At 38.0% G+C, this 21119-nt stretch overlaps 1 protein-coding gene across 26 annotated transcripts in view; it reads right to left on the bottom strand.

Annotated features, from left to right (window-relative positions):
* Window positions 1–21119, bottom strand: part of CCDC18 (coiled-coil domain containing 18) — a 110259-nt gene that overhangs the window by 69949 nt on the left and 19191 nt on the right. For all 26 annotated transcript variants that reach the window (XM_060411794.1, XM_060411810.1, XM_060411758.1 and 23 more), the window contains 4 exons: window positions 8457–8553; window positions 6821–6942; window positions 4816–5107; window positions 1652–1776 (listed from right to left, as the gene is read on the bottom strand). In XM_060411794.1, the coding sequence (XP_060267777.1) occupies window positions 1652–1776; window positions 4816–5107; window positions 6821–6942; window positions 8457–8553 (636 nt within the window). The remainder of the gene's footprint in view (window positions 1–1651; window positions 1777–4815; window positions 5108–6820; window positions 6943–8456; window positions 8554–21119) is intronic.

The following is a 21119-nucleotide window of genomic DNA, read 5'->3' as shown; positions in this document are numbered from 1 at the left end:
GAGTACCCACTCCAGTATTCTTGTTTGGAGAATTCCACGGACAGAGGAGCCTGGCGGGCTATAGTTCATGGGGCTGCAAAGAGTTGAACACGATTGAGTGACTAACATTGGGAGTCACCGGATAGGCCATAAAAAACAATGACTTTGCTTGGTGTGACTTAATGGCTGTCATTATGAATGGGGGTTGGAAGAACCTTTGCCCACAGTTTGTTCACAATTTTTGTGGATTTGAGAAGGTGGATGAGGAGTCCAAAGAGGTCCTCAGCAACTTAATGACCGTCAGCAAGAACCTACAGCTATATCTACAAGAGGACAACTTCACTGAAGAGCTGATGGAATTGGAGGCCCAGAGAAAGGACAACGAGACACAAGAGGAAGAAGTAACTGAAGACCTAAAGAGATTCACAATGCAGGAAATGGCAAGGGTATTATATTTGAGGAGGCACTGTAGTTTTTAAGGCACAGGACCCAAATGTAGAACAGTACATGCAGATGGCAGCAGCTGTTCAGAATGCAATCCAGTGCTACTGTGTCATTTATGATGAGAAAAAAAGAGCTACTAGCCAGACATCACTGTATCATTTTTTGCAAGAGGTAGAACTAAATCCAGCAAGGAATAAGAACCTGTGCCATTAATGTCAGATGTGAGTGAAACTGCAGCTTGCCCTCCAACTTCTATTGCTGATGATCCTTCAACTCTACCATCTCCCACCTCTCCCTCAGTTAGTAACTCATCTTGCCCGTTCACTTGATACCCACCCCTGTATGCCAACTACTGTACTGTGCTATTGTACTTTTCAAGTTACTGTACTGTAAGATTTAAGTTTTTTTTCTTTTTTGTATTTGTTTTTTTAATGTATTATTTGTGTGAAAAGTATTATAAACCTATTATAGTTTATATATATATATATTATATAGCAAATTGTATTAGTTGGGTACCTAGGTTAACTCTGTTGGACTTAAGAACACACTCTTGGAATGGAACTTGACTGTATGTAGGAGACTTACTGTAAGGTAACTATAAACAAAGGAACAGATAAATTGTGATCAAGTTATAGGATAGACTCTTACACTTCTATTAAAACTAAACTGACAATACTAATCCATCCATTGATCAATCATTCCACCTACTTACCCCAACATGGAAGAATTTTAAAATGATGCTGAGTGAAAAAGCAAAATTACAAACAATATAAAAACAGCATATTTATGCATATAAGTGTAAACATGCACAAATGAAATGAAGAGTAGATACCCAACTCATGAAAGTAGATAATTAGGAGGAGAATGGGACTAGTGTTAAGGATTAAAGGAATTTAATCCATCCTGTAATGTTTTACTTTTTATTTAAAGAAACAGATTCGAAAAAAGTATCAAAAAATGTTCAGAAGAATCAGCCTTCATTGTGGAAATATCAGTTCAGTTCAGTCGAACAGTCCTGTCCGACTCTGCGAGCCCATGGACTGCAGCACGTAGGGCATCCCTGTCTACCACCAACTCCCAGGCTTGCTCAAACTCATGTGGAAATACAGATATTTGTTAAAACATTTTCTAGACTTCTCTGCATATTTTTCAATTTAATCAAAGATCTTAATTACCAATTTTTAAAAAACATTGTATTTGTTACAACTTCAGGATCTGAAAACCATACCTCAATTCCGAAATCACCATTTTATTTGTCTCACAGCAGCCAATGTAACTGTCTTGCTTATTTGACAAACTACTCATCTGGTGCTTAGAAAGAGGTGATTTAAAACCAAATATTTCTCTTTTTAACTGCAAGTTTAAAAACAAAGATATATAAACTTATAATACCTATGACATAATCATTTTTTATGCAGAACTTCAAGTCTGAAAAATTTTGTGGACACAAACAATCTAACAGCCATCAATAGAATGTATAAATTTATTATCCATTATAAAATATTAATGGAAAAACTATAATAGTTAAATCTCCATTATATAAATCATTATGGGGATATTTTATAACATGGAATGAAAAGCAAGAGAGGCATATATAGTATTTTCAAAAATGCACTATTTTTTTTTCTGGATATATTTGTATGGGGCAATATTTAAATTATGGACAAGAAAGATACATATGAATTTCAGAACAGTGGCTACCTCTGAGGAGAGAAGTGAATCAGGATTAACAAAATATATAATGATGTTTTATTTCCCTAAAAGATTTTATTCTGCAGTAGATATCAAAATATTTCCCAGATTTAGCAAATGTACTACATTGATCTCTATATGTATGCTGTATGTTTTGAATAGAGAATTTTAAAAATTAGTTATTAAAAGGGCAAGGTAAGCACTTAATGACTACTACCTTCAAACTATAACCAAATCACACATTTTAGAAATAGAAAAATTTTCCTAAATTCACATTTCCAAACCATACTATATAGGATGATCAAGCATGTATTACCACTTGACTTTCAGAACCACAATTCAGGTAATTCTTAATATTAAGTCAAAAGAAAGCATCAATTTAAAATGAATGCTACCTGTATTTTACTATTACCAAATTTCACAATTAGTCAGTACAATTAAAAATTTAAGCAAATAATCAGCATCCTAGGAAAGTAGATATTGCAGGGGGATGGAAACCAAGAATTCTATGTTCTGGTTTTAATTCTGCCACTCACTAGCAGGATAAATTATTTATTTCCTTGGGCACATTTCTTCACCAATAAAATGATGGTATTGAATGATTATTCTTGAAAGAGACTAAGGTCTCTTTCAGCATCCTAAATCCATGAGAGTTTAAAACTGGTAAAAATCTACCATCCATTCATATGTAAAACCAACCATAACACGTTTATCTAATCGTTTTCTCCTGATCTCACCTTTATTTTATACCTATCAATAACAAATTTCTGATACAAGTATACTTATTTTCTTCCTAACCTCATTTATAAATATGGTCATATCTATAACTCAGATAAAAGGTGGCCACATGCTACCATAAAAACAATTCTTAAAGGTATACGAAAAGCTGTTCAACAGTCAACAGGGAAATGAAAATTAAAACCACAGTGTGCTATCAATTAATATTCATTAAGATGGCTGTAATCAAAGACAGACAAGAATATATGTTGGCTATCACTTCATGGGAAATAGATGGGGAAACAGTAGGAACTGTCAGACTTTATTTTTGGGGGCTCCAAAATCACTGCAGATGGTGACTGCAGCCATGAAATTAAAAGACGCTTACTCCTTGGAAGGAAAGTTATGACCAATCTAGATAGCATACTCAAAAGCAGAGATATTACTTTGACAACAAAGGTCTGTCTAGTCACGGCTATGGTGTTTCCAGTAGTCATGTATGGATGTGAGAGTTGGACTGTGAAGAAGGCTGAGCGCCGAAGAATTGATGCTTTTGAACTGTGACGTTTGGAGAAGACTCTTTAGAGTCCCTTGGACTGCAAGGAGGTCCAACCAGGCCATTCTGAAGGAGATCAGTCCTGGGTGTTCACTGATGCTAAAGCTGAAACTCCAATACTTTGGCCACCTCATGAGAAGAGTTGACTCATTGGAAAAGACCCTGATGCTGGGAGAGGTTGGAGGCAGGAGAAGGGGATGACAGAGGATGAGATGGCTGGATGGCATCACCAACTCGATGGACATGAGTTTGAGTGAACTCCGGGAGTTGGGGATGGACAGGGAGGCCTGGCATGCTGCGATTCATGGGGTTGCAAAGAGTCGGACACGACTGAGCGACTGAACTGAACTGAACTGAAGATGCAGAGAAACAGAAATCCTCATATATTGCTGTTGAGAATTAAAGTGGTGCAGCCACTCTGGAAAACAACTTGGCATAAATTTGCCACATGACTCAGCAAATCTACTTCTAGGTATCTACTCAAGAGAAACCTGTGGATGAAGACCTGTAAGCAAATATTCAAAACAGCATCATTTATAACAGTCCAAAAGTGGAAAAAACCCAAATGGCCTCCTATTGGTGAATGAATAAATGTGGCAGATCCATACAAAGGAATAGTATTAAACAATATAAAGAAATGAAATACTGATACATATCACAATGAAAGATCCTCAAAACATTAAGAATGCAAAAGACCACATATTGTATAATTCAGTTATATGAAATGTCCAGAAAAGACAAATCTCTAGAGGCAGAAGAGTGGATCCCCTAGGAGTGGGGATGGGTTATTGCTGTTCAGATGCTAAGCTGTACCCGACCACATGTCTGTGCAATCCCACGGACTGTGCCCATCAGGCTCCTCTGTCCATGGGATTTTTCAGGCAAGAATACTGGAGTGGGTTGCCATTTCCTTCTCCAGGGTACCATCTCCTGGAGTTTGCTCAAACTTTTGTCCATTGAGTCAGTGATGCCATCCAATCATCTCATCCTCTGTGTTCCCTTTCTCCTCCTGCCCCCAATCTGTCCCAGCATCACAGTACAGAGACTAATTATAAATGGGCACAAGGGGCCTTTGGGGGATAGAAATATATGAAAACAGGATTGTGATGATTGTTTCCATACTTGTAGATTTACTAAAAATCATTGAATAGTATACTTAAAATAGGTGAACACTGTGGTATATAAAAGTTCCTTTAATAAAACTGTTTTAAAAAATTCGATGGTATTCTTACACAAGACATAAAAGAGATTGAGACAGGGTAGAACAGTACAAAGATACTGTTCAGAAAAGAAAAAAGGATGAGATAGAAAAGAACTGATGACTAAAAGCAGGTATATAAGGAAAACAATGGAAAGTAATAAAGCAACAACAAAACCATGATCTCTTATAAAGCACTTAGGTAAAATTTTCCTTGTCACATACTTACAGGCAACTGGGACATAATTTTTTCCAAACTTCTCAGTTCTACCCTCGAACTTTCTATTTCCTGCTGACACAAATCCAGTCTCTCATTCTGTGTTGCAATACGAACTTTTAATTCTCGGTTTTCATTCATCAGAGAAAATTTTTCTCTAAGTATTTCATCTTTGTCCTCTAAGTCACTCTCTAGCTTCAGAATACTTTGTCTAGATTCAGTTAGTTGTGCCATGACTTCTGAATTTTTCACTGCCATGATCCTTAATTTTTCTTTCCCATTATTATTTTCTTCTTTTAACTGCCTATGAAGAAAAAAGTGTAAAAATGAAAATTAAACATTCACTTTCAATTATCATGTTAGTTCATCAATGTCACTTTTAAGATATGTTAAAGCTGAAACCTGCTCACATTTACTGAGTGCCTATCTTTTGCATGTTAGGCACTCACAACTTTATGTGGCTGGTACTATTGTTACTCCCTGATTAAAGATAAGGAAAATGAGGCAAAGAAAAATGAAACTTGCCCAGTGTTTCACAGTAATTGGACAGAATAACTCCACTATTTTGGAAACATTTCTGCTCCCTTTTAAAAAGTGTACGACAGGAAAGTAACTCCAAAATCCTAACATGATATTTTGCAGCATCAAGTTTTAGAAAGTATAAGGAAAAATCATGAACTATTAACCATAACTCTAAAAGGTAAAATCTAATTAACTATTAATAAGATTATTATCAGCATTATTTTTTAATATATATAAACATGCCAAATAGAACAATCTAATTTTAGAACTGTAACTGAATTTCATCAGTTCCCTTTTTCACATTTTTTACATCTTGAAATGAGGTTAAACTAGGTGACTCCACCTCATCTGAAGAATATATATTCTACTAACTAGCTGATGTGGTCACCTTACAAGAATGTTCAGTTCAGTTCAGTCGCTCAGGTGTGTCTGACTCTTTGCGATCCCACGAATCAGCACGCCAGGCCTCCTTGTCCACCACCAACTCCCTGAGTTCACTCAAACTCATATCCATCGAGTCGGTGATGCCATCCAGCCATCTCATCCTCTGTCGTCCCCTTCTCCTTCTGCCCCCAATCCCTCCCAGCATCAGAGTCTTTTCCAATGAGTCAACTCTTCGCATGAGGCGGACAAAGTATTGGAGTTTCAGCTTTAGCTTCAGTCCTTCCAATGAACACCCAGGACTGGTCTCCTTTAGGATGGACTGGTTGGATTTCCTTGCAGTCCAAGGGACTCTCAAGAGTCTTCTCCAACACCACAGTTCAAAAGCATCAATTCTTCGGCGCTCAGTTTTCTTCACAGTTCAACTCTCACATCCATACATGATCACTGGAAACATCATAGGCTTGACTAGATGGACCTTTGTTGGCAAAGTAATGTCTCTGCTTTTTAATATGCTATCTAGATTGGTCATAACTTTCCTTCCAAGGACATTGCTGCTGCTGCTGCTAAGTCACTTCAGTCGTGTCCGACTCTGTGCGACCCCATAGACGGCAGCCCACCAGGCTCCCCCGTCCCTGGGATTCTCCAGGCAAGAACACTGGAGTGAGTTGCCATTTCCTTCTCCAATGCATGAAAGTGAAAAGTGAAAGGGAAGTTGCTCAGTCATGTCCAACTCTTCGTGACCCCATGGACTGCAGCCTACCAGGCTCCTCCTTCCTTGGGATTTTCCAGGCAAGAGTACTGGTATGGGGTGCCATAGCCTTCTCCGCCAAGGACATCAGGTCTATGTTAATTTTTCTATATGTATGCAAGGCAAATATATTGATCATACTACTCTATTTAAGTATGTTAACATCAATACATGTTTTATTCATTGATAACCTTAACCTTATAAGTGGAAAACAATCTTAGTTATGAATGCCTATCTTTCTACATAATTTAAAGCCATAATTACAGAATACAAAATATTCTATTTTTAAATGTTTCAGTTTTTACTCTGCTACTACTTCTACTTCCACACAATAAATCCTTTTTCTATAATAGGATACTATACCTTAATTTCTCTTTTAGAATTTCAAGTTCATTTTTATACAGACCACACTTTTCATGTAGCCTTTTATTTTCTTTTTCACAATTAATTAGATTTTTCTCTAATATTTCTTCTTCAGCTTGAACCTAAAACAAAAATCTGTTTTAAGTCAACATACTAATGTGATCATAAGTTTTAGGTATTTCAAATGCAGTGATTTCAGAAATAAACAGGAGAATGGAGTAAGTACTCCACAGGTTTAAGTCCCCAGCCTTGTAGTGAAAGGAAGAAAGTGAACTTCTAGCAATAAAGAACGGCGGGGGTGGGGTGGGGGGGGGGGGGTGGGGAATATTAACACCTATCCAGAAATAGTTAACAACTTCAAGAGAGGGACAATAGCACTATTACCTATAAGCAGAATTGTGCTGGTCTTACCTGGACAAGGCAAGCAACTTGACAAGGCAAGCTACATTGTTACTAAAAGCTAATGTTACTAACTTTAGTAACATTAAGTTACCAAAGGCAAATGTTCCAGAGAAGCAATTTTTGACATCTTAGCCACAGAATACTCCCAATGGAATCACAGCCCCAAACTTAAAAGATATAAAAAAGTCAAGCAGCCAGATTTGAGCAGTGAGAGTAGAGGACTGGGCAGATCAGCCCTAGTTCCTTTGTTAAATTCTAGGGCTATGCTGAGCAGTTGTGAAATCAACAATCCTGAGGAGACATGTAAAAACTCATCTCTTCCATTTTCCTCTCTTTAGTCCTCCCTCTCCAGGAGGATATTCCCTGTACTAAGGATTCTACCTCCCCCTCCAGAATACCTTATTAAAACTTCCCTGGCAGTCCTATGGTTAGGACTCCATGATATCACTGCCAAGAGGCCTGGGTTCAACCCCTGGTCGGGGAACTGAGATCCCACCAGCCATGTGGTGTGGTCAAAAAAAAACCAAAAAAACCTTTCTACAGTATTTCTTTCCCAGAGACCTTTTCCAAGGCTTTCAAAACAGTGATCTTATTAATTCACACTTAAAACTTCAGCGACTAATGGAATCTTAATTCTTTTAATTGTTAATATTTCTTCCCTTCCTACCTTTCTTTGAAGAGAATTTATAAATATTAGTTAAGGATATAAAGAATTTATCTGAATGTCCAACATGGCCTCCCTCCAAACAGGTTTACTGTCATGTGGTATTACTTGAATATATTCAATGAACATAATTAAACCCTATATTACTATGTATAACCTGTTCAAGGAACCTTCCTCTGAGACCGAAGTGGAACCCCTCTCAGGGTGTTATATCTAGAAAGACCAATTAAAGGCTACATAATCTACTCTGCCTTCATGTTCACTGATGTGATGGGAACAAATTTCCTGCTTTTACTTCTATAGCTCCAAACTATTCACTCATCTCATCTTTCTCTATATTTTGTTTGTTCTCTTATCTCCACTCTTTTCCTTCTTTGGATAAGAAAGTTAATGCTCATTATAAGACTGTAAATATTATATTAACTAATCATTATACATTCTTTATTTCAATTATTATGAGTGAGATCATAAAAATTACTCCTTGCTTTAACTATAAAGATATTCTATGTCTATCTTTATTTTCAGAATATGGACAATACAAAACACTGAATTTGTACAATTGCCTCTTACCTTTTCCAGTTTTTCAGCCACTTTTTCTTTATAATGTTGGAAAGCTTTACTTAGCTCTTCAGCATTATACAGTGCTTCATTCCTTTGTCGTTCAGCTCTAAAATTAAAAAACAGATAATTAATAAAAGTAAAGAATGCTCTGTGCTTGTGTACTTAAGTTCCAAAGTAACCTGTATTTAATTATAAGGAATAATTAGAGAGAAGCAGATTTCTCTGTGTTAAAAAAATGAGTATAAGACTTAAAATGAAAGATGAAGATTAGACTACAATAATTTCCTCAATATAAGATATCTACATGAAAAACAAAACAGAACATAAAATACTTATAAACTTTGAAACATTTTTACGTGTTGGCAATGTTTTTTGCTATCTGGAAAAGACAGATTAGAGAAGTAGCCTGAGGCTATATGATAGATCTCAAAATTCAGGTATTACAGAAACAGTCCACGGTCTAGTATATCAAAAATACTCAGTAAATCTTGTGATCTTTGCAAAGGCCAAGTAATTTTTAAAAATGTATTTCAAATGACAGTAACTTCTACTGATATAAGATACAAAATTTTAACAACAAAATCCAACTACTACCAACCACGTTGTCTCACCTCTCAGTTGATTCTGATCTTTCCTCATATCTCTCACACTGAACTGAGAGTACTAGGTTGGAATTTGGTCAATTTCACACCTATATCTAAAATTTCTTCTATATTCAAACTTATTTTTAACCCCATTATTTTAAAGTTAGCAACTATTCTCTTATCCAAAGTGAATTCCTTTATCTATACTCTAGATCTTAGTTCTTCCCTTTCAGGAACTTATAATTTTTTATTTTCAGAGTCTTCTCTATGGGCTTACAAATTCGAGTCAAAGTATCTCACAGGACTTTCCCGACAGTCTAATGGTTAAGATTCTGGGTTTCCAATGCCAGAGGGCACGAGTTTGATCTCTTGTTGGAGGAACTAAGAACCCACATGCCGCATGGCACGGCCAAAAAAATATTTTAAAAGATAAAGATAAAATGTATTTTCTAAAAGAGAGAGAAAAAATAAAGTATCTCTTACTTCTTGAATATAAGAGGTTCTGAAATTTGGAGAGCAACTGCAGATTATCTGAGCTATCTACATGGATCAAAGTTTCAGATTTAAAAAAAAGGGGGGATTTATCTGAAAATCTAAGAGAATATATTCCATTCCTTCATTGATATAGCTAGAATTCAGAGAGCAAAGGATACCTGCAGCATTTCTCAAACAAAAACCTTCACAGATCCGTGCTTTCCTCTGTCATCTTTCAAGTCAAACTTATCCACTTTACACTTAACTACTCTTCCTTACCACCAATTTCTTTAAAAAGGGCTTAACATTTTCAGCCACACAGAAAAGAATGGATAAATAAACCCATATATTCTCAACCCAACTTTTATGAATCTTAAACTCTTTGCTATTTTTATTTCACGCAGCCTTTATCTTAAGCAAAGAAAATATCACAGACATTACAGAGTTAACAATCCTGTGTATTCCCCTCCAAACTCCATTCCCCTGACTTCTACCACAGAGGTAACACTAGTCTAACTCTTTATTATTACACATTCTGTATATTCATAGGTTAACCAAAAAACCCACAAACAATACATCACAGCTTATGTATTTTAAGAGGCACACTGTTTTCACATTTTTAACACCTCTTAAACTGGTAGGTTTTTTAAATTCTGATGGCATACCATAGTTTTATGATGGTATTTTTTAATGATTACTAAAATAACCGACTCAACGGACATGAGTTTGAGTGATCTCCAGAAGTGATGAACAGGGAGGCCTGGTGTGCTGCAATTCATGGGGTTGCAAAGAGTCGGACATGACTGAGCGACTGAACTGAACTGAACTGAAAATAATGGTACACCTTAAAATCTGTGTAATCTTACATTCAATGAAGGACTGTACTTTCTTTTAAATTTATTTTTATCTGGAGGATAACTGCTTTACAATATTGTGTCGGTTTCTGCCAAACTTCAACCTGAATCAGCCACAGGTATACATATGTCCCCTCCCTCCAGAATCTCCCTCCCACCTGCCACCCCATCCCTTCTAGGCTTTTTTCCATGTTTTTATACTTCATATTAATGGCACCACAATGTATATATATGTCCTTCTACACACTACTTTTATTAATTATCATCAAGATCTATCTATGTTCACCCCTGTGACTCTAGTTCATTTCATAAAAAATCTAGTATATACTATTGTGTGGTATAAAAATAGTATAATTTGTTCATTCATTTCTTTGTTTGCTAAACACTAAGGTTGCTTCCAGTTAATACCTCGTTGCAATGAACATCTCTGGTGCATAGCTCCTTGGCAACAGGTATGAGAGTTTATTGAAACCTAAGCGCACTGGAGGCCCACATGTGTGATAAGTCACTTTAGTTGTGTCCGACTCCTTGCACACTATGGACTGTAGCCTGACAGGCTCCTCTGTCTGCAAGTACTCAGCATGTGCACCTACAGACTGTGCACCTACAGCCTGTGCATAGAAACAAGAGAAGGCACTGCAATGAGAAGCCTGCACACTGCAACTAGAATAGCCCCCACCCTGTTCTCTGCAAACTAGAGACAGCCGCCTTACAGCAACGAAGATCCAGCCCAACCAAAAATACAACTAATTTTTAAAATCTTCTTAGTATTAAAAGAAAAAAAGGTAGGTGCCCAAAATCAGAAAATGAGAGGTTAAGTAACTTGCCCCAGATCTCACAGATTACTTGAAACATAACCTGTTTCCATAATCTTTCTAACTAGCCACTTTACACTACTATATCTGGCATGGTTTCAATTCCCTGGGGCCTAGAGTCAGTGGCTTGGGTTCAAATTCTCCCTCTAGCACTTTCTAATGGGGTGACTTTAACTTCTAATTCGGTTTCCTCATCTATAAAAGCAGAGTATTATCAATCTCATATGACAAGAGGAATAAGTAAGTTACACACCAGAAGCACTTAGAAGCATTTACATATAATAAATGTTCAGTAAGTTACTGTAGTTACTATTAAATTTAAAACTTTTGCCAATCAATTAAATAATAGCGTGAAATGACTATAGCTTTATAAACTTACTGTAATTTTAATTTACATTTTTGATGACAGTAAGGTCAAGCAACTTTCATGTTTCATTGGCCTTTTGAACTTCCTGTCCTTTACCTCTTCAGATTCTTTGTTTTTTATTACTGTATATCCCCTACCCCATGCCATCCCTCCTGAGAAACCTGTATGTGAGTCAAGAAGCCAACAGTTAGAACCTTACATGGAACTGACCAGTTCAAAATTGGGAGAGGAGTACTACAAGGCTGTATACTGTCGTCCTGCTTACTAAACTTATGCAGAGTATATCATGAGAAATGCAGGGCTAGATGAGTTACAAGCTGAAGTCAAGACTGCCAGGACTATCAATAACCTCAGATATTCAGATGACACCACCCTTACGCAGAAAGCAAAGAGGAACTAAAGAGCCTCTTGATGAGGGTGAAAGAGAAGAGTGAAAAAGCTGGCTTAAGAATCAAAAAAAGATCTTCACGACCCAGATAATCACGATGGTGTTATCACTCATCCAGAGCCAGACATCCTGGAATGTGAAGTCAAGTGGGCCTTAGAAAGCATCACTACAAACAAAGCTAGTGGAGGTGACGGAATTCCAGTTGAGCTATTTCAAATCCTGAAAGATGATGCTGTGAAAGTGCTGCACTCAATATGCCAGCACATTTGGAAAACTCAGCAGTGGCCACAGGACTGGAAAAGATCAGTTTTCAGGGGGAGGGAAAGATGGCGGAGGAATAGGACGGGAAGACCACTCTCTCCCTCACAAATTCCTCAAAAGAACATTTCAACGCCAAGCAAACTCCACAAAACAACTTCTGTAGGCTGGCAGAGGACATCAGGCAACCAGAAAAGCAGACCATTGTCTTCAAAAACAGGTAGGAAAAAATATAAAAGACGAAAAAGGAGACAAAGGAGGTGGGGAGGGAGCTCCGTCCCGGGAAGGGAAGCCCGTCCTGGGAAGGGAATTTTAAGAAGAGAGGTTTCCAAACACCAGGAAACACTCTCCCTGCCGAGTCTGTGGCGAGCCTTGGAAACACAGAGGCAACATAACAGGAAGGAAAAACAGATAAATAATTAAAACCAAGAGATTACAAGCCCACCAGTAACTCCCCCAGCGGAAAAGCAGCACAGACGCCTGCATCCGCCATTGGGAAGTGGGGGCAGGGCAGGGACGCACGGGAGGCGCGGGCTGCAGAGCTTTGTAAGAATCGGGCAGGAACGCCCCACGCGCAACCAGAATGATCTAACTTGGGCTAGCAAACCAGACTGTGGGATAGCTACCACGCGAAAAGCTCGAACATAAGACACTGCCAGGACCGAGCACAGAACAAAGGACGGAACGGAAAAAGCCGGCTGCAGACCATCCCCCGCCGGGGACAGGCAGCCAGAGCCATAAGGACTGGAAAGGGGCAATTGCAGACCCGGAGAGACTTTACTTACCTAACTGCAAGCAGGCTCCTTTGCTAAGACTTCTGGGGGTGCTGGACAGTCACAATCTGCCTTGCGGGTGTGCCAGCGGTCCACCCAGAAAGCTGAGCAGCAGCGGCAGAAAAGGTAACAAAGCCGCGGCGATCGCGCTCGCCAAACTCCTGAGCTACTCGGACCTGGGAAGGGCACAAAGCGCAGTCCCAGCCGAATCTGTGCCTCTGAGGGCTGCCTGAGCGCCGAACCTGAGCGGCTTGGGCCGGGGAAGTGCACGCAGCCTAGGGCCGGCCCCAGACGGTTCCCGGCTGAGCATCGTAGAGCCGGAGCGGTTTGTGCGCCGCGAGAAAGGACAGGTCAAGCGGGGCAGAGATACTGTGTGCACACGACAGTGCTATTTGTTTGCAGCATCCCCCCTCCCCACAGCGCGACTGAACTAGTGAGCCTAAAAAACCAGCAAACAGAAGAAGTTAAACAGAGGGAACCACCTTGGAAGTGATCCCACACGGCCCATAACACCAGAGAAGGGCCAGAATTATTTTCATTATTTTTAAAATCATTCCTTTTTTTTTTGTTTTGTTTTGTTTTTCTTTTTTCTTTTTTTTCTAATTTTTTTAAATTGTTAAGTCTTCTATTTCTCCTCCAATTTTTATTTCTATAACCTATTATTACTATTTAAAAAAAAAGACTTTTTTTTTTTTAAGGCAAACACCATATATAGTCCTTGGATGGTTGTTGGTGGTTTTTTTGTTTGTTTGTTTTTAATAATTCTTTTTTTCTTTCTTCCTTTTTCCTTCTGCTTTTCTTTAATATTGTATCTTTGAAAATCCAACCTCTACTCTAGATTTTTAATCTTTGCTCTTAAGTTTTTGTTGTCAATTTTGTACATTTAAAAACCCAAACTTCACTACCCAAGTTTACCTGAGAGCGAAATTACTGGCTTGACCACTCTCTCCTCCTCTGGACTCTCCTTTTTCTCCACCAGGTGGCCTCTGTCTCTTTTCTCCCCTATCTCTTCTCTATCCAACTCTGTGAATCTCTGTGTGTTCCAGATGGTGGAGAACACCTAAGGAACTGGTTATTGGCAGGATCTGTCTCTCTCCTACTCATTCCTCTCTCTTATCCTCCTGGTCACCTCTGTCTACTTCCTCCCTCTCCTCTTCCCCGTATAACTCTGTAAATACCTCTGAGCAGTCCAGACTATAGAGCGCACATAAGGAAGTGACTACTGGCTAGCTTGCTCTCTCCTCTTTTGATCTCACCGCATCTCATTCCAGTTACCTCTAACTGCCCCCTCCATCTTCTCTTCTCCTTGTAACTCAGTGAACCTCTCTGAGTGTCCCTCAATGTGGAGAAACTTTTCATCTTTAACCTAGATGTTTCATCATCGGTGCTGTATAGATGGAGAAGTCTAGAGGCTACTGTAAAAATAAAACTGAAAACCAGAAGCAGGAGGCTTAAATCCAAAGCCTGAAAACATTAGAGAACTCTTGAATTCAGGGAACATTAAGCAATAGGAGCTCATCAAATGCCTTCATACCTACACCGAAACCAAGCTCCACCCAAGGACCAACAAGTTCCAAAACAAGACATACCACGCAAATTCTCCAGCAACACAGGAACACTCCCCTGAGCTTCAATATACAGGCAGCTCAAAATTATCCCAAAACCTTTGATGTCTCATAACCCATTACGGGTCACTCCACTGCACTCCAGAGAGAAGAAACCCAGCTCCACCCACCAAAACTCCAACACAAGCCTCCCTAACCAGGAAACCTTGACAAGCCACTGATAGAACCCCACCCAAAGTGAGGAAGCTCCATAATAAAGAGAACTCCACAAATTACCAGAATATAAAAAGGCCACCCCAAACACAGCAATATAACCAAGATGAAGAGACAGAGGAATACTCAGCAGGTAAAGGAACAGGAGAGTTGCCCACCAAACCAAACAAAAGAGGAAGAAGTAGGGACTCTACCGGAGAAGGAATTCCGAATATTGATAGTGAAAATGATCCAAAATCTTGAAATCAAAATGGAATCACTGATAGATAGCCTAGAGACAAGGATTGAGAAGATGCAAGAAAGGTTTAACAAGGACCTAGAAGAAATAAAAAAGAGTCAAAATATAATGAATAATGCAATAAATGAGATCAGAAACACTCTGGAGGCAACAAATAGCAGAATAACGGAGGCAGAAGATAGGATTAGTGAAATAGAAGATAGAATGGTAGAAATAAATGAATCAGAGAGGAAACAAGAAAAACGAATTAAAAGAAATGAGGACAATCTCAGAGACCTCCGGCTCCAACATTCGAATTATAGGAGTCCCACAAGAAGAAGACAGAAAGAAAGATCATGAGAAAATCCTTGAGGAGATAATAGTTGAAAACTTCCCTAAAATGGGGAAGGAAATAATCACCCAAGTCCAAGAAACACAGAGAGTTCCAAATAGGATAAACCCAAGGCACATATTAATCAAATTAACAAAGATCAAACACAAAGAAAAAATATTAAAAGCAGCAAGGGAAAAACAACAAATAACACACAAGGGGATTCCCATAAGGATAATAGCTGATCTTTCAATAGAAACTCTTCAGGCCAGGAGGGAATGGCAAGACATACTTAAAGTGATGAAAGACAATAACCTACAGCCCAGATTACTGTACCCAGCAAGGATCTCATTCAAATACGAAGGAGAAATCAAAAGCTTTACAGACAAGCAAAAGCTGAGAGAATTCAGCACCACCAAACCAGCTCTCCAACAAATTCTAAAGGATATTCTCTAGACAGGAAACACGAAAGGGTGTATAAACCCGAACCCAAAACAATAAAGTAAATGGTAACGGGATCATACTTATCAATAATTACCCTAAACGTAAATGGGTTGAACGCCCCAACCAAAAGGCAAAGACTGGCCGAATGGATACAAAAACAAGACCCCTCTATATGCTGCTTACAAGAGACCCACCTCAAAACAAGGGACACATACAGACTGAAAGTGAAGGGCTGGAAAAAGATATACCACGCAGATAGAGACCAAAAGAAAGCAGGAGTGGCAATACTCATATCCGATAAAATGGACTTTAAAACAAAGGCTGTGAAAAGAGACAAAGAAGGCCACTACATAATGATCAAAGGAACAATCCAAGAAGAAGATATAACAATTATAAATATATATGCACCCAATATAGGAGCACCGCAATATGAAAGACAAATGCTAACAAGTATGAAAGGGGAAATCAACAATAACACAATAACAGTGGGAGACTTTAATACCCCACTCACACCTATGGACAGATCAACTAAACAGAAAATTAACAAAGAAATGCAAACTTTAAATGATACATTAGATCAGTTAGACCTAATTGATATCTATAGGACATTTCACCCCAAAACAATGAATTTCACCTTTTTTTCAAGTGCTCATGGAACCTTCTCCAGGATAGATCACATCCTGGGCCATAAATCTAAACTCGATAAATTCAAAAAAATCGAAATCACTCCAAGCATCTTTTCTGACCATAATGCATTAAGATTAGATCTCAATTACAGGAGAAAAACTATTAAAAATTCCAACATATGGAGGTTGAACAACACACTTCTGAATAACCAACAAATCACAGAAGAAATCAAAAAGAAATCAAAATATGCATAGAAACGAATGAAAATGAAAACACAACAACCCAAAACCTGTGGGACACTATAAAAGCAGTGCTAAGAGGAAAGTTCATAGCAATACAGGCATACCTCAAGAAACAAGAAAAAAGTCAAATAAATAACCTAACTCTACAACTAAAGCAACTAGAAAAGGAAGAATTGGAGAACCCCAGAGTTAGTAGAAGGAAAGAAATCTTAAAAATTAGGGCAGAAATAAATGCCAAAGAAACAAAAGAGACCATAGCAAAAATCAACAAAGCCAAAAGCTGGTTCTTTGAAAGGATAAATAAAATTGACAAACCATTAGCCAGACTCATCAAGAAGCAAAGAGAGAAAAATCAAATCAATAAAATTAGAAATGAAAATGGAGAGATCACAACAGACAACACAGAAATACAAAGGATCATAAGAGACTACTATCAGCAGTTATATGCCAATAAAATGGACAACGTGGAAGAAATGGACAAATTCTTAGAAAAGTACAATTTTCCAAAACTGAACCAGGAAGAAATAGAAAATCTTAACAGACCCATCACAAGCACGGAAATTGAAATGGTAATCAGAAATCTTCCAGCAAACAAAAGCCCAGGTCCAGACGGCTTCACAGCTGAATTCTACCAAAAATTTCGAGAAGAGCTAACACCTATCCTCCTCAAACTCTTCCAGAAATTGCAGAGGAAGGTAAACTTCCAAACTCATTCTATGAGGCCACCATCACCCTAATACCAAAACCTGACAAAGATGTCACAAAAAAAGAAAACTACAGGCCAATATCACTGATGAACATAGATGCAAAAATCCTCAACAAAATTCTAACAATCAGAATCCAACAACACATTAAAAAGATCATACACCATGACCAAGTGGGCTTTATCCCAGGGATGCAAGGATTCTTCAATATCCGCAAATCAATCAATGTAATTCACCACATTAACAAATTGAAAAATAAAAACCATATGATCATCTCAATAGATGCAGAGAAGGCCTTTGACAAAATTCAACATCCATTTATGATAAAAACTCTCCAGAAAGCAGGAATAGAAGGAACATACCTCAACATAATAAAAGCTATCTATGACAAACCCACAGCAAACATTATCCTCAATGGTGAAAAATTGAAAGCATTCCCCCTAAAGTCAGGAACAAGACAAGGGTGTCCACTTTCACTGCTACTATTCAACATAGTTCTGGAAGTTTTGGCCACAGCAATCAGAGCAGAAAAAGAAATAAAAGGAATCCAAATTGGAAAAGAAGAAGTAAAACTCTCACTGTTTGCAGATGACATGATCCTCTACATGGAAATCCCTAAAGACTCCACCAGAAAATTACTAGAGCTAATCAATGAATATAGTAAAGTTGCAGGATATAAAATCAACACACAGAAATCCCTTGCATTCCTATACACGAATAATGAGAAAGTAGAAAAGAAATTAAGGAAACAATTCCATTCACCATTGCAATGAAAAGAATAAAATACTTAGGAATATATCTACCTAAAGAAACTAAAGACCTATATATAGAAAACTATAAAACACTGATGAAAGAAATCAAAGAGGACACTAATAGATGGAGAAATATACCATGTTCACGGATCGGAAGAATCAATATAGTGAAAATGAGTATACTACCCAAAGCAATTTACAAATTCAATGCAATCCCTATCAAGCTACCAGCCACATTTTTCACAGAACTAGAACAAATACTTTCAAGATTTGTATGGAAATACAAAAAACCTCGAATAGCCAAAGCAATCTTGAGAAAGAAGAATGGAACTGGAGGAATCAATTTGCCTGACTTCAGGCTCTACTACAAAGCCACAGTCATCAAGACAGTATGGTACTGGCACAAAGACAGACATATAGATCAATGGAACAAAATAGAAAGCCCAGAGATAAATCCACACACATATGGACACCTTATCTTTGACAAAGGAGGCAAGAATATATAATGGAGTAAAGACAATCTCTTTAACAAGTGGTGCTGGGAAAACTGGTCAACCGCTTGTAAAAGAATGAAACTAGATCACTTTCTAACACCGCACACAAAAATAAACTCAAAATGGATTAAGGATCTAAATGTAAGACCAGAAACTATAAAACTCCTAGAGGAGAACATAGGCAAAACACTCTCCGACATACATCACAGCAGGATCCTCTATGATCCACCTCCCAGAATTCTGGAAATAAAAGCAAAAATAAACAAATGGGATCTAATTAAAATTAAAAGCTTCTGCACAACAAAGGAAAATATAAGCAAGGTGAAAAGACAGCCTTCTGAATGGGAGAAAATAATAGCAAATGAAGCAACTGACAAACAACTAATCTCAAAAATATACAAGCAACTTATGCAGCTCAATTCCAGAAAAATAAACGACCCAATCAAAAAATGGGCCAAAGAACTAAATAGACATTTCTCCAAAGAAGACATACGGATGGCTAACAAACACATGAAAAGATGCTCAACATCACTCATTATCAGAGAAATGCAAATCAAAACCACAATGAGGTACCACTTCACACCAGTCAGAATGGCTGTGGTCCAAAAATCTGCAAGCAGTAAATGCTGGAGAGGGTGTGGAGAAAAGGGAACCCTCCTACACTGTTGGTGGGAATGCAAACTAGTACAGCCACTATGGAGAACAGTGTGGAGATTCCTTAAAAAATTGCAAATAGAACTACCTTATGACCCAGCAATCCCACTGCTGGGCATACACACCGAGGAAACCAGAATTGAAAGAGACACATGTACCCCAATGTTCATCGCAGCACTGTTTATAATAGCCAGGACATGGAAACAACCTAGATGTCCACCAGCAGATGAATGGATAAGAAAGCTGTGGTACATATACACAATGGAGTATTACTCAGCCGTTAAAAAGAATTCATTTGAATCAGTTCTGATGAGATGGATGAAACTGGAGCCAATTATACAGAGTGAAGTAAGCCAGAAAGAAAAACACCAATACAGTATACTAACACATATATATGGAATTTAGGAAGATGGCAATGACGACCCTGTATGCAAGACAGGAAAAAAGACACAGATGTGTATAACGTACTTTTGGACTCAGAGGGAGAGGGAGAGGGTGGGAGGATTTGGGAGAATGGCATTCTAACATGTATACTATCATGTAAGAATTGAATCACCAGTCTATGTCTGACGCAGGGTGCAGCATGCTTGGGGCTGGTGCATGGGGATGACCCAGAGAGATGTTGTGGGGAGGGAGGTGGGAGGGAGGTTCATGTTTGGGAACGCATGTAAGAATTAAAGATTTTAAAATTAAAAGAAGAAAAAAAGATTCACTGAAAAATCCTTATCTGAATGAAAAGACTCCCCTCCCCTCCACCAAATTCCCATTAGTTTCTCTGTATTTTTAAATATCAAAGACCTGGGAAGTACAAGCACCTTCTTAAAAAAATGCATTTATATGACAATACTTTAAAATTTGTTTCTTGAAGTTTGCTGAATTGTTACATGATTTTTCTTAGTCCTATCCAGATTTACTTTTTTAAAATGCATATGGATACTTTTAAACTGAATCGTTGCTATTTCAGATGTCATTGATTACTTTGAAGAGCAGAGGGGCTTCTAGGTTTTAACTACTCTTCTAAATGAAAAGGAGCAGGTTTGAACTTTGAAGCTAGTTAAATTGACTTCAACCTAAATACCCTGTAAAGTATTATAACCAACTGGAATGTTTTCTCAAGTGTAAACATAACTTTTACCTAAGGAAATGGCCAAGTATGTTGGCCAAATTATTTCCTGAAATGCTGTTGCTTTATTTAAGTAAGTTATGTTGTAAGTGCAATAAACATACTTCTAAACAGCTAAAAAAAAAAAAAAAATCAGTTTTCATTCCAATCCCAAAGAAAGGCAATGCAAAAGAATGCTCAAACTACCACACAATTGCACTCATCTCACATGCTAGTAAAGTAATGCTCAAAATTCTTCTAGCAAGGCTTCAGCAATACATGAACTGTGAAATTCCTGATGTTCAAGCTGGTTTTAGAAAAGGCAGAGGAACCAGAGATCAAATTGCCAACATCTGCTGGATCATGGAAAAAGCAAGAGAGATCCAGAAAAACATCTATTTCTGCTTTATTGACTATGCCAAAGCCTTTGACTTCGTGGATCACAATAAACTGTGGAAAATTCTGAAAGAGATGGGCATACCAGACCACCTAACCTGCCTCTTGAGAAATCTGTATGCAGGTCAGGAAGCAACAGTTAGAACTGGACATGGAACAACAGACTGGTTCCAAATAGGAAAAGGAGTACGTCAAGGCTGTATATTGTCACCCTGCTTATTTAACTTCTATGCAGAGTACATCATGAGAAACGCTGGGCTGGAAGAAACACAAGCTGGAATCAAGATTGGCAGGAGAAATATCAATAACCTCAGATATGCAGATGACACCACCTTTATGGCAGAAAGTGAAGAGGAACTGAAAAGCCTCTTGATGAAAGTGAAAGTGGAGAGTGAGAAAGTTGGCTTAAAGCTCAACA

Source organism: Ovis aries, chromosome 1 (genome assembly GCF_016772045.2).
Source record: "Ovis aries strain OAR_USU_Benz2616 breed Rambouillet chromosome 1, ARS-UI_Ramb_v3.0, whole genome shotgun sequence".
Lineage (NCBI taxonomy): Eukaryota > Metazoa > Chordata > Mammalia > Artiodactyla > Bovidae > Ovis > Ovis aries.
Note: the sequence above shows the minus strand (reverse complement) of the source record. Positions and strands in the feature narration are given on the sequence as shown.